The sequence below is a fragment of the Cryptomeria japonica genome, chromosome 9 (genome assembly GCF_030272615.1).
Source record: "Cryptomeria japonica chromosome 9, Sugi_1.0, whole genome shotgun sequence".
Taxonomy (NCBI): Eukaryota; Viridiplantae; Streptophyta; class Pinopsida; order Cupressales; family Cupressaceae; genus Cryptomeria; species Cryptomeria japonica.
Window position 1 is genome coordinate 400,993,546 of NC_081413.1, and position 23,310 is coordinate 401,016,855.

The following is a 23,310-nucleotide window of genomic DNA, read 5'->3' on the forward strand; positions in this document are numbered from 1 at the left end:
TAAACTTTTCTTCAATTCTTAATGCCATTTGATAGAATTTATGAACTGTCTCAGGATTAAAGAGACTTAGTTTATCTTGAATGGCATATTTGAGGCCATTCATGTACCTTGCCAACTTTTGCTTCTCACTCTCTGGAACCTTTGCTCTTTAAGGACAGTTTGTGAAACTCCTCGATGTATCCACTCACATCCAAATCCTTTTGTCTCAAGCTATGCAACTTCTTGTGCATTGTCACTTCATAATCCTCAGGTACAAATTGCTTTCTCACCTCTTCAACCATCCTCTTCCATGATGAGATGGGGTTCTTCCCTTCTTCTACTCTCTCATTTTGCAAGAAATTCCACCAAGGGCGGATCCCTTCATCTTTTGGTTCTCAGGCACATCTTCACACTCAAAGTGATTCTCTAAGGCCTTCAACCAATCCATGACTCCCTCTGGGTTCATCTTCCCAGTGAACATAGGTAGGCTTGCTTTCTCATCTCGGCTACCTACTCTCTCAAGGGCTTCAAAGAGACTTCTCTGATCTGCAGGTATCCTCTCTCTTGCCTGCAAAAGGGTATCTTCATCATTCCCTTCTTCTTCTTCATCAGAGTCACCTTGCTTCTTGTCCATCTTACACTTCAACTTATCCAATTCTTCTCTCATCTCTTTGTTTGCTGCTGTTTGCTCTCTTACCAACTTGGCCAGTTCAACGTTGGTCATCCTTCTCCTATCACTAGTGTCTTCTGCTTCTGACATCTTGTCAATCTTCTTCTTCCACCCTCAAGAACCTTTATGGCTCTGATACCACCTAATGCAGAGTGGGCAACTAGAAGGTAAGAAGACCCAAAACCACCCCTCTATGCCTTGACTAAGGCCTATCACAACCCCACAACTAAGGTTCTACACACACCAATGCAACCAGACACCTACTGCACTTCCTAAGGAGGGTTTGGACTGTTCAACAACTAAGATCACTCACCCTAGCCTTCGAACCAAGTTTGGAAGTTTCCTTTTTGCACCTGGGTCAAGAAACCCCTATCTAGGCCTAATCCTAATAGCCCTATCAGACCGGTATTTCCCAAATCATTCAAAATTCCCCCAAAACACTCCAGGAACAAATTATAGATTTAAATACCCTTTTGGGCTTTACATCCAATCCCAAGAGATTGAGGTTTGACTCTGCTCCAACACCCCTAAGCACCTACTGAGTTTGCAGACCTAATAGTCCTAATTAGGCCTGTTTTCCAAAACAACTACTTGAAGATGGGGTTGCAGAACCAAACTCACAACTTGGACACATTCCCTAGGCCTCAAATAGACCAAATCCACCATTAGACCGGTCACCAAACACTCCCTAGGTGACTGTTTGTTCACTCCTTGTAGGCTAGACTAAACACATTGTCTTGTTTAGACCAGGTTTTGGTGGTAACCACACCAACCCTCATTCCTAGATTCCACCCTTTTGAAGCCTCAGTGTGCACACCCCTAACTTTCATTTTCCAAGAGGCCGTTGAATTCCACAAAGGAATTTGCAAGTTAGGGCCACATCTTTGGTGAAACCCTATGAACCGGGGTTTTGAATGACAGTTTTGGTAAACTGCTCACAACTCGCTCCAAACCCTATCAATTGGAGTCAGACCACTTGCATTAGAACCTGCACTCACACCACAATCCAACCAATTCAAAATTCCATGCAAGTAAATCCTTTGTCAGATCGTACAGTATGGAAAACAATGGAAATTGGGTAAAAACTGAGTTTTCTTGTTATTCAAGCCACCAAATCTTTACATGCTTCATCCAACACCAACATGGATGATCTCAGAGGCACAAATAGGCCTTTCCCCTGTTGTCGAGTAATTAAACATTAAGGTAAATTGTAAAAACACCAACATGGATGATCTCAGAGGCACAAATAGGCCTTTCCCCTGTTGTCGAGTAATTAAACATTAAGGTAAATTGTGTTAGCGTCGGCAATTAACCCGTCGGTTGTCGACAATTGGCACCGGGTAACTGACCAGACTCCTTTATATTGTATCGGTTTCCAGTCTTTGGACATGCTATTGTAGTCGAGCATATTGCTATCATTGTATGTACTAGCTTATCACGAATCAATAGAACACTTGTGAGTTCCATATGTTGCCCGGAATAATCATTATGTTATGTTGGTATATTATGTTTATGTTGTCGTCGGTAATAATGTGTTACGGCGATCAGTTAGTTAGCCGATGGGTAGGTAGTTGGAGTCGCGACGGTTGTGTCGCACCCCTTCGGCTGTCATATATTGTACCATCTCCGGGTGTTGGAGGACATGGAATGTTGACGACAGATTATAATATGAACATCTTTTGACATTAATGGAAAGCTACATCCTTTGTAATTGCATTGTGCATTGCTATTTAGTTTCTGTATTCTTCCTGTTTACCCAGTGAGGTAAACATTTGGCGCCGTTGCCTAGACGAACTCAGGAACGGAAGACACGGATGGCGCACAGACACAATGGGCCTACCCGTTGGTGAAGTAAACCCGGAGAACCGACGACAGCAAATTTTACGAGAATTTCATGAGCGCCAGGATGACGGACGTAGGGAAGACCGACGAAGGACAAATAATCCTTAAATTGTGAAAGGAGAGAAATAAAGAACACTGTTAGAAGCAGAAGAATTATGTTGATTGTATACAAAAGAATGAATTAATAAAGACGTGTTGTGTTTTGATTTATGTGTTGAGAAACATGAAATTGTATCACAATTAATGCCCAATTTACTGAATAAAGACAAAAATAAGAAATTAGAAACCGACGAGTGGGAGGCTGCGCAGAAGGCTTTGATTCTGGAACAACGTGTAGAACGTAGACGGAGGCTGAGGCAACTTGCCGAAGGACGACCTGCCGAAGGGTTGCCCGAAGGGAACCAAGGAGGTGTCACGGAAGGTGCAGAAGCCGAGGGGAATTTCTACGCGTCGCCAGACTACGGTAGAGCGAGAAGCCTTGAAGAGTTTCTGGAGGAAACTAGGTTACGGAGAGAACTAGTTGAAGAGACTCGAGATCCTATCCCCCTTGTAGTAATTTTTGATAGACTCTTTGGCCCTATCCATGGCCTCAGAAAGATATCCCATTGGGGTTTTATCCCCATCCACCAAGCAAAGAACTCGAACCAAGGGCTCTGACACCTACAATTGAAAAATACAAATTACAAAAAGATCAATTTAAATAATGAAGTTACAAATTAGTAATGAGAGACTTGAATCAAGAATAACTAAAATTTAAAAATTAAAGTTTTGAAGTAACAACCTTCACAATCTCTGCAGCCCTTTGTGCAAATTGGTTGTCGAAGACTATGCATGTGACAGCCTCTCCTTCAGGCTTCTTTGAATAAGGTGAGTTAAGCCATTCTCCACTCACAAACATTTGTTTCAAAGAAGTCAATGCAGCAAGAATGCTTTGCAACGTCAAGAAAATCGTTGCAAACCTTGTGACACCAGCTCTCACCAAATCTTTCCCTTGCGTGTGTTGTCTCATCAAATTTAGGACCCAAGGGTGATTGTAAATATATTTGGTGATCCTCCTTGCATCTTCCACAATTGGAGTCACCCACTCAAGTTTTCCTATGTCCTCCAAAAGAAAGTCAAGGACATGTGCTTCACAAGGTGTCCAAAAAAGTGTGGGGTGCCTCTCTTGGAGGATTCTTCCTGCAAAAGAAGAATTTATTCTTAAGAAATATGCAACCAAGTAAAACAAAGCCCACAACAAATGAGAATATTGCTAATGCCTAAAGGTGATAATTCAAAAGGATTCTACCTGCTGACACATATGCTGCTGCATTAGTTGTGATGATTTGCACCACATTCTCTACCCCCACCTCCATGATGACATGCTCCAACATTCCAGCCAATGTTTCTGCATTTTTCACCTTGTTGGAGGCATCAACAGATTTCAAGAACACTACATTGTCCTTGCAAGCGACCAAAAAATTGATGATGGTGCGGTTCTTGCCATCTGTCCACCCATCAGAAAGAATGGTGCAGCCATAATTTGCCCATTCAATTTTTTGATCCTCCATCACTTCTCTTGCCCTAGCAACTGCATTTGTGAGCAACCTGTAAGTGCAAAGTGAAATTAGGTCTTGGTACACAATTTTGATTTAATAAACAAGAAATCTAAAAAATAATTAAAAATGAAATCAAGTGGACTATGTAGTAATTTACTAACCTCCCACTCAAATCTCTGCGAGAAGGGGCCTTGTACCCCTTTCCTGAAACTATCATAGCAGTCACCAAATTCAGTCAATAAGCATTCTCTGCCACATTGAATGCAATGTTGTTGAAGTACCAAAAATCAGCAACTGAAATGTCAGTTTTCTCATGTACCTCCTTATTTCATCTAGTGGCCTCTAATGATGGTTGAGCTCCAAGTGTGTTCCTGGGCACAAAATAATCACCTATCGACCCTGATTGTTGTGATGGATGTGGAACAGTGCCAGGTACTCTACTAGAGGAAGCAGAAGCAATGGGCGAGGTGATGGTGGGTTTGCGGATACGTGGGCCACGCTGAGAGCCCACTATGCCCTCAAGTGCTTCTTCTTCCTCTTCAAGGTCAATAGAAACACCTTGAGATTCAGCTATGGCTGATCTCATGGCTAGCTTTGCCCTCTTCCTTTGCAATTTCTTCTCTTCCCCAGCTGCAAGTAGGGCATTCATTTGTCTTTTTATTTCTTCATTGGTCCCAGGGCATGCTCTAGAATCATGCTTATCTATTCCTGCAAGGTGGTATTTGAGGCGGTTGATGCCTCTATAAAGTATTCTCTCACACTTTATGCATATAATTGACCCAGGATCGGGTCCCTCATAGGCATACCTCCATCCCCCATCTCTAGCACCTCTAGGACGGGTGCCTATATATCCAGATGGGCATGGATCTAGTGGCCATTGCTCCCTTGCCATGATTAATGCTTACTTAACCTACACATACAAAGTGAAAAAAAAAATTAACATTTTAGTTAAACAATTTAGCACTAAGCAAACTATCTACATTAGTTTAAATAAATTTAGACATCATTCGAAGTTTTTTTTTTTTTTAAATAGGGTTTGAATTTTTTTTTGAAAACTAGATTCTTCAAAAAAAATTGTGAAAATTCAACAAAACTTGTGTTAAATCTTGTGTAAATAACTTAGAAATGATTTAGACTACCTAGGAATCATTTGTAATCAATCTAAATGCAACAAAAAATAAACAAATTGTTTTAAAAAAGCATAGAAAATAAATTAAAAAACATACCTGGGAATCTGATTTTCCCTTCAAATCCCCTTCAAATTCCCTTGAAATCCACTTGGAATCACCCAATAATCACTCCAAATCACCTTGCAAGCCCTTCCAAGTGAGTTTCCCCCTTCTCAGCCCAAAACCATACCGAAAAACAAAAAATGACAGTATTTTTTGCCGTTTTCAGCTATCAGGCTAACGCGAGCGAGTTTTCCGAGTAGAAGTCATTACTACTCGCCAGGTCCAAAAACTCGACGAGTTTTTGTCACTCGCCGAGTTTTCGGCGAGTGTGTCACCTATGATTGCCACAATGAAGGATATGGTGAGACGAAATGCCTTGAATGCTTGAATGCTTAATCTCAAGTTTGCCTTATTAATTGATGTGGACTTACCCAAAAAGAGGAGGATACCTTGCTTATATACCTCACTCAAGCATTTCGAGGTGCAAAACTCAAAGCAGGCTGACTTTGGAAAAGATTTCCTGCCCAAGCACTTCACGAGTTATGTGATTCAAAATTTGGGGCCAAACATTGGGGACTGGGTCGAGCTGATCAGCCCAGTCCCCACAATGTGGCCCCAAATTGGAACCTAGCGTCCAATTTGGGAAGGAGATACCAGAGAGAGATGTTGAATTGAGTTGTAGAGAAGGGGATTGGATGCTGGAGGCCATGCATGCCAAAATAGGGCCTAGCTGATCAAGAAATTGCATAGGGATGCAATTTATAACACTACAAGTTTTTGCCCCAAGAATAAGCTCTAAAATCCAGCATAGAAAAAATAAAACCAAGCATAAGCAAATGAGCTTCCAAACTCCTTTTTACATTTGCCCTAATAATATTCCTAAAGGACTTTTCAATTTTCCGCTTAAAATATTTCATTAAACTACATTAATAAAATGACTTTAAATATTTCCCTTTGATTTTCCCTTGTCAATTATTAAATTAATAAAAATAAAGTTATCCATAAAAGGTCACTTTATTGGACAACTTTAAATAATTCATTTATTTTATTTCCTTATATTTCAATATTAGCATAAGGAAATTAAATAGGCTAAATGATCGCCTCCGACAACTCCTTGGAAGGGGACATTGCACATTTTTAGCCCTCTAAGTGGTTGTGCCAGCATATTGTGAATGTTTTCAACCACCCTTGGTGCTGTTCATAGGGTTTATTCATAGGGTTTAGACTTTAGAGTGGATGTTTGCTGTATTTTGGATGGTTTCAGAATTTTCAGCTTTGGTGGAAGAGTTTCTAAGCATCTAACATTGTTCTAACAACCACCATACCATTTGGGAGCCACCATTTAATTCTAGCAACAACCATACAGAAGTTATTTGCTCAGATATAATCTGATTTCAAATTATTCAAGCTGCCATACACAACACCCTTGTAAATTTATTGATTTGGTCACCATACAGCCACATAGAGGTGGATCTCCACATTTGTAAGTCAAATTACATTATTTTGTGTTGGTATTTGACCTGATCATAAATTGTTTTAATACCTAGTCATTATTGTTGGCTGTAAACAACCCTTGCTGCTGTTACACTTTTTGTTTCTGCCCTGCCTTGTTAACTATTGAAGGCTTTTGCTATTGCAATATCATTACAATTACTTGTGGGGTTGCATACAAGAGTTACATATTTTAGTTAATAAGAGTTTAGATTTTCTGTGTGCTTGTTTAATTGCACTTGAGGCTCTCTAAAAATATAAATCAACATTGTAGGATGTTGTTTTTACTGTTTCAAAATCACACATTTGGATGACAAGGTTTTGTAGAAATCATATTTTGCTGACCATCATTAATTTCAATCACATTTTAGTATCTACAATTGGGTATTCGGTACTTGTTTATCATTTCAGCTTAAACATTGTTTGAGATTTTATCTATTTCCTTAGATTGTCCAATTGGGGACATTACAAGGGATAGCCTCTCTTTATAACAAGGGATGTGTAGCAACTAATCCCTACCATTGGAATATAGATGAAAGCATAATTAAAAAGGAGATGCACAAATTTCCATGTGCTTGAGAACATATAATGTTGTGTAAATTTCTTGTCAAAAATATTGTTGAATTTTGATGATCAGAGATGTAAGCAATCAGATATGTTAATTGGGTACTCACCTACATATTGTCAATGCATGCTTTCTATGTGTTCATCACTTCAATTGTATATATATGTTGGTGGTGTCCCTTCACTAAGGGTCGCCACTTATGGCCCAATAATTATATTATATTATATAACATAATTATATTATTATATTATTGTATTATAATAATATAATCTTCAATAATAATAATAATAATAATAATATTAATATAATTAATATGTCATAATAATTATATTAACACAAATATTATCCCAATAAAATATAATAATTATATTATCAATGCCTATCAATATAATTATTATATCACAATAATTATCACAACCTTTATGTTATCTATGTCAGCCTGTAGGAATCTGATCAACCGACGCTGCCAATCTTCCTCAGACTGGAAGTGATAACCGACGCTGCCAATCTTCAACACTCCCTCTCAGCTAGGGAGGATACTTCCAACTGCACTAAACATATCACCTCATAGTGATGTTAACCACAATGGCTACATCCATATGTGGAAAGGAAAGATATCACCTCACTGTGATATCAACCATCATGACTCATCCATAAACATCACTTCACGTAATATCAACCATTATGGCATATCCACGGATATCACTTATCATGATATCCACCATAGATATCTCCTTTATGTAATATCCACCATTATGGCTTATCAATAGATATCACTTCACATGATATCCACCATTATGGTATATCTAAAGATATTACTACATGGCATGTCCACGGATTTCACGTCACATGAAATCCACCATGAATATCTCTTTATGTAATATCCACCATTATGGCTTATCCATGGATATCACGTCTCATGATATCCACCATTATGGCATATTCATAGATATTACTACTAGAGATATAAACCATTATGACATATCCATAGATATCACGTCACATGATCACCATCATAATGGTATGATCAATCAATATCGTAAGATCGTCACCTTACGATAATGATCAGATGTACAAGTGTTCACTATTGATAGATCGTCACCTCACAATAATGTTCACAGGGGCTCATCAAGCACTGAACTAAAATTGTCATGGAGTCACACACATGACATCCACCATGAACCATATCAGAGGGGTGTAGATAAGGGCTCTCCCTTAAGTCTCTCTCAAAGAGAAATGCAATCACAAGAGTTTACACTTTAAAACATCTTTTGAAAAGAAGAATACATTAGTGAATAGCATACCTTTCCACCATATCTCTAACATAGTGATACTTGATCTCCACATGCTTTGACCTTTCATGAAATACCAGGTTGGAGTCTGCATCACTCTTGAGGTATTCCAAGCTCACCAAGTATTCATCTATCCAAGAATATCATGACCTAGAAGTTAGCATAAAGGCCTTCCAACCTACATAAATGGGACTCTATCTCATGAATCATAGTCCTTTGACTGATCACTAGAGAAAACATCTTGACATGGTCCACTTCCTCTGAACCAATATAACCAAGATCCTCGGATATCAATAGAAGAACATCCTCTTAGTTGCTCCCTCTGTTACGGAAGCATCCCCTACTCACATGGTCCCAATCATGGAAGATATCTTGCTTTAGGAGACTCTACTGTCATAAGATAAAGTGATGTCCACCATTGATCTATTATCATAAGATCACGCCTTAGGCAGGAATATGATCATCTTGGGATTTAGAACAAAATCCCCTTTCAGTATGCTCCCTCTCATAGAGAGAGCCCTCTTGTCTCATTCTTAAGAATTATGAGCAACAAAGAAACAGATCTCTCAACAAGACATCCAGGCGCATCTACCATTGTCCTCAATATCATAGTTGCCATTGCCACAACCACTGACCTTGACTACGCATCCACACTTCAAGATTTCATGTTCTTTAGAGTCATAATCATTTTTACAAATTACATTATCACTTTCAATTTAAAGAGGGTGAGATGAAAGTGTCTCACAGGAAGATGCTAAATATTTAAAGTCATCTGAATCGCTTTCAGAGACAACGCTAGACTTTTTGCTTTGAAATTCATGGCTTTCGAAGACATCGGTTTCCAATTCTAACCTTTCACAGACGATGTACTCTTCATTGCAAATCAATTCAACTATTCCCTAGCGCCCTGTGAGCAAATTAGAACTAAGGTCTGTTGCACCTTGTTTTCATATCACCACTCTTCCTGACTTCAACCAGGTTCCCCCCATTCTTCATCATCATGAGAAAAACCAAGCTTAATCCGAATGCCACAGAAGTTAAATCCCCCAAAACAAAAGGAGGGAGATATGGTCGATTGATTAAACTATTCCTTGTTACGTTCCTTCTCTTCCTGTCTGGTATACTGATCGGGTACATTTTACGGTTTAGCGGGGAGCAAGCATTAACACCAGGAGAAGATCCCCCTCCCACAGCTTGGACAATTAAGTTCCTCGTGCCTAGCGGCAATATCTATTAACCTCTCCCGATATGTAGGATGGCATTTCTTGTGGGATTGCTAGTACTTTTGTTCAGAAGAGGCGCTCTCCACTATTGAGGGAGCGCCCAACATTGAGAAGGAAAATGCTCCCATCCCCGAGGAGCAGCAGAATACTCCTACTCCTACAATTACCAATACAACAACAGAGGAGATTGCAGATTCCTCAACGCAACCAACCTTAGAGACTGAAAGCACGAGAGCCCCAGAAATCGAAAGGAGCCGAAGCACACCAACAACTATTAGCAACGCTAGTGGGGAACCGAAAGAATCCATTGACACTAAATTCAACAATTTCTTCACATGGTCCACAAAGTTGGGCAATGTCAGGGGCAACGATATGCACTTGGTCCATAATGACTGTAATATTAGTCAAATCTGATTCTATGTCACTCATCGTCTCCTTATCGGTGCCCTCACCGGTTCTGGGCTGATGTTGATTGTCAGTCAGAGCAATCAATGCCTGCTTGTTGCCGTCGCCATCAGTTATGTCGTCCATCATCGTCTCCTAGTTGCTGAAGGTCACGAAGCCGAACCCGGACCTTCCAATTTCACGGTCATCTAAAATCATGCCCTCAAGGATCTGGCCAAACTGGCTGAAAGCGTCACGAAGATTGTGATCATCGGTGGTCCGGACAAGCGTCGCGATAGCACTAGAGGTCGCAACAGTTTGATGGCTATCGCCTGCCCATGCTCGAGTATGCCATCCATCCTTGACTTGTGCATTTACCAATGATGGTGCATACGAGCCATATTCATGAAGACTGGCCCAAAATAAAAGTCATAGGGGCTACGTTAAACTCCCAACGGAAGTATCGACCAATAACAGAGTCCCAGATGGAATGAATATGGAAGCAACTTCCTTTTCTTCTCTAAACACCCCCAATAAATGTAGTGATGCCAATAATGGGAGAGATGAGTCGTCTCTGTGAATATATTACAGATGCGAAGGCAACAACAATAATGGAGAACCTCCAAAATTTGTAAACTCCCACTCACGAATGAAATAACCCATATCCATACTGATAATGAAACTTACAAATGTCCCCAGCAAGATCATTAACTCTGTCTAATATCGGGTCATTCTTCTACGATACTGGGTTGCTTGGCCATTTGGTGTTTCGTCCAGGCATGGTCAAGATTTCTAAGTGATTTCGTTCTCCTGTGTGCCTTCAGACACTTCGCCCATCCATGATGCTCGCATCTACTACCAACTTTCTTTCAACCAGGGTTATGACAGATACATGCCTGCCAATAGGAGATAATAGTTTCCATAAACCCTACACTCCCAAGGCTTCTGTTCTGTTTTCTTTCTTCTGTTGCTAGGAAGGAAACTTACATCTCTGATCAAATTTCGGAACCCGCTTTGATACCATGTTGAATTTTGATGATCAGAGATGTAAGCAATCAAATATGTTAATTGGGTACTCACCTTCATATTGTCAATGCATGCTTTCTATGTGTTCATCACTTCAATTATATATATATATATATATATGTTGGTGGTGTCCCTTCACTAAGGGTCACCACTTATGGCCCAATAATTATATATTGTTATTATATAACATAATTATATTATTATATTATTGTGTTATAATAATATAATCTTCAATAATAATTATAATATTAATATAATTAATGTCATAATAATTATATTATCACAAATATTATCCCAATAAACTATAATAATTATATTATCAATGCCTATCAATATAATTATTATATCACAATGTTTATGTTATCTATGTTACCCTGTAGGAATCTGATCAGCACTTCATCTTCCTCAAACTGGAAGTGATAACCAACGCTGCCAATCTTCATCAAATATTATACAAGAATCAAGATGGTTATGCACTCTTTCTTTGGTTTAAAATTCCTAATGTTCACTTTTGGATGATAGGAGTTTGCATCAATCATATTTTGCTGATTATCATTAATTTCAGTCACATTGTAGTATCTACAATTGGGCATTTGGTACTTGTTTATCATTTCAGCTTGCACATTGTCTGAGATTTTATCACATGAACTTCTATTGAAGAGACATACTATAGTATTCAATGCTTCACCCAATATTTCTATGACATGCCTCTGCTATGCTTCATTCACCAAGCCATTTGCATGATAGTCCTAGTTCTCCTATCTGTTGAACACCCAGCAGGACTGAGAGGGGAGAGTGAATCAGTCCGAAACTTCAAAAACAGTTATTAATAAACAACAGTAACTTACTTAGCAACAACGCATTAATCATCAGCACATAAGCATCAACCATGAACACCAGATTTAAGTGGAAAACCCAAACAGGGAAAAACCATGATGAGAAACTAACTCACAATATGAATAACAAAGTTTACAACATTTTAGGCTTACAGCCAAGGAGCACCAACACTTGAAGGACTTGCAAACCTAAGGCACAAAACCTTAGGTAATATACAAAAAGGATTTGCACAGCTGAAGAACACTTCTTCAAGACAAGATACAAACTACTGCCAAAAGACTCAGTATCAATCAACAACGAATGAAATAGCTAAATTGAAATTGAGAGGGATTCTCCTGATAATGAAATTGTCTTTGAACAACTGAATCAAGCGACCAATATCATGGCAAACATCTGTGATACTCTTTATTGTCACAGCACACTGTCTTGCAGAATATATCCGCTTCAAAGCTCTACTCAAACTGTCTTTCGCATCACCACAAACTCAAATCTGCTTGCAAATCATTCGCATACACTTCACACAATTCACTTCTCATCCACACAAAATCCATCCATCCACACATCTTAAATATGAGATACAACATTGAAATCTTAATTAAGCGTCAGCCAAAATAGAATAAGCAATATTACACAAAATAAGCCACCTGGACCTAATATACTTAGATTGGTCCACTCCAAGAGAAAGAGGGGACCAAAACATATCACAATACATCCTCCCACGATTGATCCAAAAATCTGCAGACGCTAACACGTACTCCAACGCGCATTACCGAACGCAACATGTAGACATAATCAACCAGTTGGCCACAAAACCTCCTCCGATGCAAAATATTCCATGCGGATCTCCACACGCTAAGGTGAGAACCAAATTAACATCTCAACCCATCTTTCAACACATATCCGAACCAAAAGAATATGATCCACTATACTGCAATACAATTAGCAACATATCTAGAGGGCACCAAAAGCATTCCAGACCACCCTGAATACAGGATGAAACAACTAACACCAAGCATATCCAGAACAACATCTACCAGATAACCAGGTCTAACAAAGCATATTCGGACCATCATCCATCCAAATAACCATGTATATCAATGACAACCATATAAGCTCATGCTGTCAACAAACTCCAACAATCTCCAACACTCTCAACTATCCAAATTCTATTGAGACGTGTATAGGTTTGATAGCAATTAGACTTTTTCTCTAGAAAGTATGTCCACATTTTTCTATTGAAATCATCAACCAACAATAGAATGTACCTCACACCACTTGATGATTTCTAGGATTGCATGCCACGCCCCTTTAGTAGTAAACAACTTCCATTTGTGCTTACTAGATTAACACTCCACATATATCTTGCTTCTTCTAAATAGAATGCAATTTGTGAACAAGGGTGATTTTTCTCAATTTGACTAGTTACTAAAAGTTAAGATATCCATATTTCTAATGCCACAAAATGCTACTATTGTCTTCCCAAACTAATCCATGAAAATTAATTTTGATAAGATCAGCTAGCTTGTATAAATCAAATTACCCAATGCCTAGAGCAACAATTTTGTCCTAGTTGATGTCAATTACAAAAGTCTTGTTTCAACAAAAATTCACAACAATAAACATAATATATAACATAATGATTATTCCCGGCAACACTACCTATCCCTTCTACTACATCTATCAAGGATGAAAATCGTCAATAAATCGTCTAAATCGCGATTTATCAAGAGTCAAAAGTTGAAACGATTTAATCTGCCCAAAAAATCACTGCCAATTTTTGGGTAAAAATCACATTGTTTTAAGAGGAAAAATGGCAAAAATTTGTGTTTTTTAATTAAACCCTAAACACGTCGGAGAAAATGCGTGCAGTACACACCCGACGAGGTTCATGGCTTCGACTCTTCTGCAAAATCTATTTCAAATCAACAGGATTGGCTTCAATGGGATTTGCAACATCTATTTTGACGAGGTTTGATTCTACATGTAACTACAGTAGTCGGTCCTCGTTGCAGGTAGAATAATAGTTTTTCTTTTTTTGTTCAATGTTATATATTGTGTGCTCAATGCACTTAATAATGTAATTAACACTAAAACTATTAAAACAATATGAAATATCAAAATTATCCCATATAATTGAATATGATGGCTAGGAATAAAAAAAAGTAATTGGAAATGAAAGGGGGTGAGAAATAAATCATGTGATATTTTCAAATGTTTGATAATTTTGCCAATTTATTGCTGATTTTTTCCCAATTTTTTGCCGATTCCCGATTTTTTTTAAAATTTCGGCCAAAAGATTTATTGCCGATTAAGATATTTCCATCTTTGATTATACCATCAACCAAAGAAACAAAATATGTAGAGCTAGAATCAACAGTCGAATTCTATGTTACCAGGTACTACTAGTAAAGCTTGGGTCCTGGTATGGGTATGGTCCTCATACGAGTACAGCCCCGGGTATGCCCAATGTACTACAAACCTAAGCACCCATGTAGTACATAGAGTCGTACCCAAGTGTAGTTTGATACATAAAACCTCAATTTCAATCTATCATTTTTGGTATGCCATTTCCTTTATCCATTCAGTCCCAACTATATCATAACTTTGTAACAGCATTTTATATTAGAATATGCCAAGCAAGCAATTAAATATCATTTCAATTGCATTTGTGATTTGCACCTGTGAACATAGGGTTAGTAAACCTTATATCAGCATTAATGAGATTGATTTCAGTTGGTTTACATTATGCATATGTAGCAGCTCTTTGTTTATGTTTTGTGAAATCACTTTCCTTGTATTGTTAATGATTTGGCATTTGTCAAATGTTTGCAAAATGGAATTGAACCAGCTTCTACACGACACAACTAATGTGAGTGGCAATCCAATTGATTGTGGTTCAAATGAAATTGAACCAAATGTTCATGTTGACCTTGATGCTTCTAATGAAGAAGAATATGAATATTAAATATCAATTGTAATTTTAATTTTCATTATGTATTGACATTTTGAGACTTGGGTATTTTCATCTTTTTTGCAAATTATGAATATGAGGTATTTAAGAGTTCATTTTTTTTTGGCAATTATGAGTATCACTGTTCTTATAATTTATATTTTTGAACTATATCTTTATATATATATATATATATATATATATATATATATATATATATATATATATATATATTCATGGACCCATACCCAAGGGGGAATTTTTTTTATGTACCAGCATATTGAGTTCCAGTTCTCGTACCCGCACCCATACCCGAATCGGCAACTTGGGTAAATTTTATATACCAATCTCTGTGGTAGGAGAAATCTTAAGATGTAGTAGAATCAAAGTACAACAAACTAGTTGCATCATCATTATCTCAGGAAGACATCATAAATGCACTCCTCCCTCAAGTCTTGCTTAACTTCAATTTCAACATTAGCTTGAATCTAACTTCTTGTGGAATAGATCATATTGTCATTTTTGGCATTCTTTTTGATATGCCCAAGCTTATAACAATAATAACATTTAAATTTGTGTTTTGAGTCACAGTCAAAGTTTTGTTTGTTTTGCCCTTATATCATGTAGCAAGTGCACTCTCAAATTGTGCAAAACTAGGCTTGGCCATTTGCATTTGTCTCTATTCTTTTTGTAACAATATGAACTGACTTTTTCAAAAATGAGAGTTTAACACTTTGCCAATAGATGCAAAGACTCCATAAAAGTTTCAAATGATGTGCCAAAGTATCAATAACCAAAGCAACCACATCATCTTCATCCACCTTTTTATCTCTCTATGACCTCTACAGGCCTTTGTCCTCTACTGAAATCTCTTTCTCTTGTTGATTCTCCTTCTAAGGTATCCATTTTAGACACCATCTTCTTCATCGATTCCTCAATCACTATGATTTGTAACTTCCAAGTCACTCCTCTTCTCTTTCTAACTTTTTTTTCCTACTTTCTCTCTACCCATCAACAATTTATGAAGAACGAATTCTTCTTCAATCTTAGATGTGGATTACCTCCCATTTAACATTCTTCCTGCACTAGCTTCTACAGTTAAAGTCTTTCTTACAACTATCTTGTTGCTTTCCACTATGAGTGCATTGCTTTTCTGTTATTTAGGCAACTCTTATGCTGCCCTATTTCCAAGATATCTATTATTTCTTGAATTTCTCTCAACATCTCTGCCAAGTCTATAGCTCTATGTGTTTTGTTCCCTTTGTGTGCCATCCACATAACTTCATGTGCTCTACCCATCTTGCCTAGATGGAGAACATTCTGCCTTTCTCTTGAATTCTCTACCACTTTCTTGCATCAAGGAACCCTTCACCTAAAAAACATCTTCTACAATAGACATCCTCTTTGTTTTCTATCCACAACAATGTGGAAAGCAGCAAGTTACAATATTTGAAACACTTTCAAATACAAATTGATGTCTTCCTCTCACACCTCTTTGCAATTGCATGACCTCATACTACAACAAATTTACTAAAGCCTCACAATAGAACACTTTGCAAGGTGAACTTTGCTCTAATACCACTTGATGTAGTCTAGGTGGGAAGATAAATGAATAACCACCTAAACTTAGTAGCCTAGCATGCGCCAACACATGCATACATAAGATAGAAGCAAAAGCAACATTATTTACACTAATTCATGAAACCTGCCTACTAAAAGGCATACAAACAGGTTGAAAAAGAGCCTACACAGTTTCGAAATGAACCAAAGGACTAGATCATTGTCCTTGAGGGGATGTGCTACAACTTAAACATTCCTCTCATATGTTCCGTATGCTACCATCCATCGGATGCACACATTGCCTCGAGCTGAAAAATAATGCTGCCCATTTTAAGCACCAATACTAATTAAACTGCCCCATTTCTTTTTTTATTCCCTTTCGATTTTTCAGTACCTAAATGGCATCTCTTCACCTACCATTCCCATGGAATAAATAATCAATTTTGAAAGTGGAACAGTACTTAAGTTAGGGTGTTCAAAATGATTAAATAGCATTTAAATCATGACAAAAGCATTTGACAAATGTCTGGATTGATTCTTCTGTGTAGTTGTGTGATGGGTGAAGATGTGAAGACATTTATACCAAAACAAATGGGTTATCTTGAAGAAAATCTTGTGCTTGCAGCAAAGAAAGTTTGAGAGAGAAAGGCACACATTGCTGCTGCCCTGATGGTCAGATATGATGCCAGAAAACTAATTTTAATGATCCAAAAACACTCCAAAAAGATCCAATAGTTAGCTAAACATTAAACACAGACTACAGAGATGACCTCATACCCAAATTAGACCAGCGACCATGATTAAAGAAAAAGCAGTAAAAGTCAAAAAAAATGCCACCTTACAACTATCATGTCATTAGCAGAGACCTCATCTTCCAGAGTCCATAACTTTTGCATCCTTCCATCCATATTCACAATAAGGCATCATGTTTTTTAATTGTACTTAATTTTTAGAGCAATCCAATTATGCAATCCTCGAATTTGGACACCATGTGAGGTCAGTTTGGGCCCCACAAAAGTACTGAAATTAGCATGCTGAACATATATTCTGGTGTTTACCATATTGATAAAAGCAATAAATATTGTCTCTAAATGATCTCGATAGAAGAATGTTCGCCAATGACTTGAATGGAGTCAATAAATACCCCTTATGAGATCTTCAACCATTTAGACATCAAAAACTTGATGCCTACAACAATCTATAACCAACTTGTAGCATAACTACAAGTTAGTTTGTAGTCTCAGAGAATACCTGTAAGCAACCAATACTGACATATAGCAACCTACTTCACTCTTGTAGCAGCCTATTGCATGTCTGTAGCATAGTTACAAGTAAGTTGGTAGCCTAAGAGAATAACTTAAGGCAATCTGTAACTCATTTGTAGCAATCTTCCAACTGTGCATGCTTGACAAAAAAGCCTATCAAACAAACAACCAAAATTTTGAAAGAAATGTTCTTTTGGCGATGCAAGATCATCATGGAAATGTATGCTCCTGCATCACTTTGGCATCTAACATCCCAAATTTTGGTCCTTTGTTTGTAGAAGAGATTTCTTCTAGTTTTCTATTTAGAGCAGCACAATTATTTTCTTAACAGCTATGTTTTACATTTTAGTTGAACCTTCTATTTGGTTTCTTTGATAACAAGATCAAAATCAAATAAGGTCACTTTTCTTGTTAAGTGGTTGAAAAAACATAATTCATAATCGCAAACTTAAAAACCTTTCCTGCTCATGCTTTAAAAAAGTTAAGCTAGAGCTAATAACAAGTAAAATTGCACGCATTTAGAAATGAAAACTAGAACTAAACAAGAAGTAAGGAAGATTACGTTGCCTCATTTGGTATCTCTTTTATTCTTAAAGGTGGAATTGGAAGAGAAATCCCCAGTCCTACAAATCGTTGTGCTATTGTATCAACAGGCTCATCATCTCCTCCATAGCTCTCTGCTATAACAATTGGCTGCAAGAAAACTATTTTATATCATCACATAAAAATGAAATCTGACTACAAAGCAATTGTACAAAAAAGACAAAATATTACCAATTAGTATATTGCAGGTTACTTACTGACCTGCTTTGGCTTCACAGCTGCATAAAGTGTACTTAGAGCTTTATTGGCAGGTCCAGAGCTAGGAGGAGCCATAATGACAACTCCAGCACATCGGCCAACACACTCTATCATATCTTGTATATCTACAATGTTAAGATCCATCATCTCCACACCAATGTTTGTCTTGGTCAAGCCTCTTGCTAAAGTCTACAGATGTGTTCAAGGAAAAATATTGAATCCATAATGAGCCAAGTATGCAAAGATGTAATAGACCAACAAGAAAAGAACAAAGTAGCTTCAAAGTTTTGATGGATGGTTTAAAACATTTTTCAAGGCTATTCAGACATTTACTCATTTCATCCGTCAAACTAAAAGATATTGAAATCGGAAGTACATGAATTTTTCATGAAGTATACTCCAATATTTCACATTGTCAAGTCCAAAAAAACAAACAAATACAACTATCTTCAAAATTCATCATTATTGTCTATATGCTCAAGGATGAAAAAATCGTCAATAAATCGTCTGAATCGCAATTTATCGGGAGTCAAAAGTTGAAACGATTTAATCTGCAAAAAAAATGCCACCGATTTTTGGGTAAAAATCGCGCTGTTTTAAGAGGAAAAATCGCGAGAAAAATGGCAAAAAATCGTGTTTTTTAATGAAACCCTAAACACATCAGAGAAAATGCACGCAGTACACACCCGACGGGATTTGTGGCTTCGACTCTTCTGCAACATCTATTTCAAATCGATGGGATTGGCTTCAACGGGATTTGCAACATCTATTTCGATGGGGTTTGATTCTACATGTAACTACAACTGTCGGTCCTCGTTACAGATAGAATAATAGTTTTTCTTTTTTGTTCAATGTTATATATTGTGTGCTCAATGCACTTAATAATGTAATTAACACAAACTATTAAAACAATATGAAATATCAAAATTATCCCAAATAATTGAATATGATGGCTAGGAATAAAAAAAAGTAATTGGAAATGAAAGGGGATGAAAAATAATTCATGTTTTGATATTTTCAAATGTTCGATAATTTTGCCGATTTATTGCCGATTTTTTCCCGATTCCCAATTTTTTAAAAAATTTCGGCCAAAAGATTTATTGTCGATTAAGATATTTCCATCTTTGATCTATTGTCTATAGTCTATACTAGATAAAATAATTTTTTCTTGATTTTTGGTCCATAATTTTAGAGTGTAGGGATTAAAAAATATACAGATTTTCAGAAAGCACCACAAAGTATTGAGATGGTTGGTTTTTTCTAGTTTCTTTCCACTGGTATCTTTACCTCTACTTTCTCATTATGAATTCATTTACTTCTACTGCCTTCATATAGTTGCGGTAGTTGCTTTCTTTAATCAGGCACTTCATCTAGGTTTTAATGTTGATGAACTATGACAACCTAGTTAAGATCCTTATTTCATTGAGCCAAATAGACACATCAAAGATTTTTTATGTACTGTAATTAAGTATGATAGTCCTTATGACAAGATATATTGAAGTTCATCTTAGACATGTTCTCATCATTAAATTTGACCCAAATCTTTTCTCCATTGATAGGTAAGTTAATCTAAATGGTAGCTTTTAGAAATGATCCAATTATAAATCTCTTTTAGATAACATTTCCAGCTAGCCCTGTTCATTGGTAGGCAGCCATTTCTATAAGCTTGGATAGGATTGTAATAACTCCTACCAAAATTTTCTACTAACTTGGATATACTTCAGCTTAAACTCACAAACAGTTTGTCAAATAGTTTGGAAATCAAAAAATCAATCAATAAATATGATTTGAAGGTTTTAGAACAGCTGAACCTATCAATATTGATCACACGAATAATTGTAAAATAGTTGCCATACATGGGGATAGTCATTGACATTTTAAAAACTGACTAGTAACACGAAAACCAATTTAACATGTCACCAAACTACCATAAATTCCAATGCCATCTCCTTACAAGTGCTGCTCACTCGATATGCAATATTAGCAATTCCCTTAATGTGACCTATATGATACTAGAAAATGGACGGCTAGGGTTTCCAAACAAATAAATACTAGTTGTACTTGTAGACATTGAAAATTGTCCAAAGCTCGCTAACGACATTTTCACTAATTATTCCTCTATTCTAATTCAAATTCAAATTTCAAATTTCAAATTTCCCTCCATTGCATTTATAATTATTCTAATTTCTTCTAATATTAATTAAATGATTTTTATTATTTAATTTAATTATTCTCACACAATAATTAAATATTTTTTATTATTTAATTATTTCAATCTTTTTCCTCCTTTCTCATTAATTAAATAATTTTTATTATTTAATTAATTATTTTCTTCTAATCTCCTATAATCAAATAATTATTTTAATAATTTAATTAACTAACATTCTCTTCTATAATTACATAAATTGTTTAAATTTATTTAACTATTCATTTCCTAAATATATTTCTTCTAACAATAGATAAAATTATTATTTTATTTATTTCTCACATGCACATGAATTAAATAATTTATTTATTTACTTCTTTTTCTAATTCTTTTCTCACATACACATGAATTGAATAATTATTTATTTAATCCTTTTCTAATTCTTTTTTCAAGTACATGATTAAATAGTTTTTAATCATTTAATTAATTATTTTCTTGCCTCCTATAATTAAATAATTTATTTAATTATTTAATTAAATAAGTCTTTTATAATTAAATAAATTCTTTAATTTATTTAATTATTCACTTTTCTAAACATAGCTCCTCTAAAAATAAATAAAATCTTTACTTCATTTATTTATACTTCCAATGCACACAATTAAATATTTTTTAATTATTTAATGCTAATTAAGTCTCCACTGTTTAATTATTTTTTATCAGATCTCCACTGTTGATCGATATTAGATCATCTATAAAGAAACCTTCAATCATCATTCATAACAACCACAGACTTTGAGCTTTTGTGCATCGCACTGCCAAAATAGTGCTATGTAATATCCCCATCATATCCTCATCAAAGGAGTCTAGAATGTATCCTTAAGTAATGATGTGAAATGATTATTAATATTCTGATTATTGTGTTCAAATAATAATTATTTTATTATAATTATTCTGATTATTTAAATGATGATAATATTCTCATTATTATATTCAAATAATCATTATTAAATTCTGATTACTCTGATTATTTAAATAATGAATATAATTGTTATTTTATTCTGATTTTTAGTAAGAATTTAATAGCTATTAATATTCACATTTTATTATGGACAACCAATAAGATTGCCGTAGCTAGTAATAATGGTCAAAGAAAAGGCAGCGACCCTTCAAAGGGATCGCTGCCACTAAGAGGCGTAACTCATGTTGGTGGTCTCTTACCACGAAAAGAGGAGGATAAATAGCCTCCACGATATTTGGGAAAGGAGGTAGACAGAAAAAAGATTGCATCGGGACCTGAAGAAAAAGAAATTAAAAAGAGAGGATACTTCACGAAACCAAAACACATAAGGGGTCAGCGAAATAGTAAGAACTTCTATTATCATATTAATAGATACTGGCCAATATGATATTTTTTTGGTTATATAGAGCATCTGATTTTTAGAATAGATCAATCATTTAATAATAACAATAATAATAAGGGAAAATCGGTGACATTGTTCTGCATTAAACAATGATACAATCTTCATCATACAACGAATATGGTCATTAGTGACATTATATATGAATAAAGGGATAGCACTGATAGCATACTTTTGCATATTGATCTATGATCTGAATACTATAGCTTAATAATCTGAGTACTTTAACTTAATTCATGATAATTTGAGTATTGTAACTTAATTCCTATAGTGTTATATTTAGTACTGTAACTTAAATCTGAGCACTGTAAATCACTTATGCTGATTATAATACTGTAAGATAGGGAGAAAGGTTTGTCAAGACACCCTATCATATATAGAAAGATAGGAGGGGGCAGTTTAATAAGACACCCTATCGTATATGGAAAGATAGGGGGAACGGTTTAATAAGATACCCTATCCCATATGGTATAATAGGGGGAACGGTTTAATAAAGACACCCTATCACATATGGTATAATAGGGGAAACAGTTTGATTAAGACACCCTATCCAGTTGGACATGATAAGGGGGAACGGTTGATCAAGACACCCTATCAAGCATCCATAATAGCTTATTGTGCATAAGGCTTCATAGTTCATGTTTATAATTGAATATGTGTTTACCTTTATTTTATACATCAATCCTTCTTTGTTTAGTTATAGTTGTTGTTATGATTACTTCTTTATGTAGCACAATCAGTAGAATGTTTCCTAACTTTGTTTTGCAGGTCTCTATTCCTATAAGAGATAAAGGTATCCTTTCTCCCTTCTAACCCTCTTCCTATTGGTTGTAAATCATATCTAGGGCAAAACTAGGGTTTCTTACAAAGGGGACATTACAAGTGGTATCAGAGCAATTTCCTGCCGACCTGAAGGAAAAACAATTAATGCAACTCAGTCAGCAAGCAATTAGGGTTCTAGAAAGGGAAAAGAGGAGGCGCCCCCACCAAAACAACACAAGGGACTCACAAATGGAGTATGAATTGAGGGGTTTCATGGAAAGAAATGAACAAACAACCCAAGCACTACTTCAAACCCTTCAAAACATAAACAATACTCTTAAGCCAAACCAAAGGCATGAAAGGGAAGATACTCCCAGCCAATCTGGGAA

The 23,310-nt window shown here is 36.1% G+C and overlaps 1 protein-coding gene across 1 annotated transcript in view; it reads right to left on the minus strand.

Moving 5' to 3' along the window:
* LOC131073132 (uncharacterized) overlaps nt 1–23,310 on the minus strand; it is a 115,866-nt gene that overhangs the window by 34,176 nt on the left and 58,380 nt on the right. The window contains exons 5-6 of the mRNA XM_058009521.2: nt 18,599–18,784; nt 18,357–18,487 (exon numbers count right to left, since the gene is read on the minus strand). Of these exons, the coding sequence (XP_057865504.2) occupies nt 18,357–18,487; nt 18,599–18,784 (317 nt within the window). The remainder of the gene's footprint in view (nt 1–18,356; nt 18,488–18,598; nt 18,785–23,310) is intronic.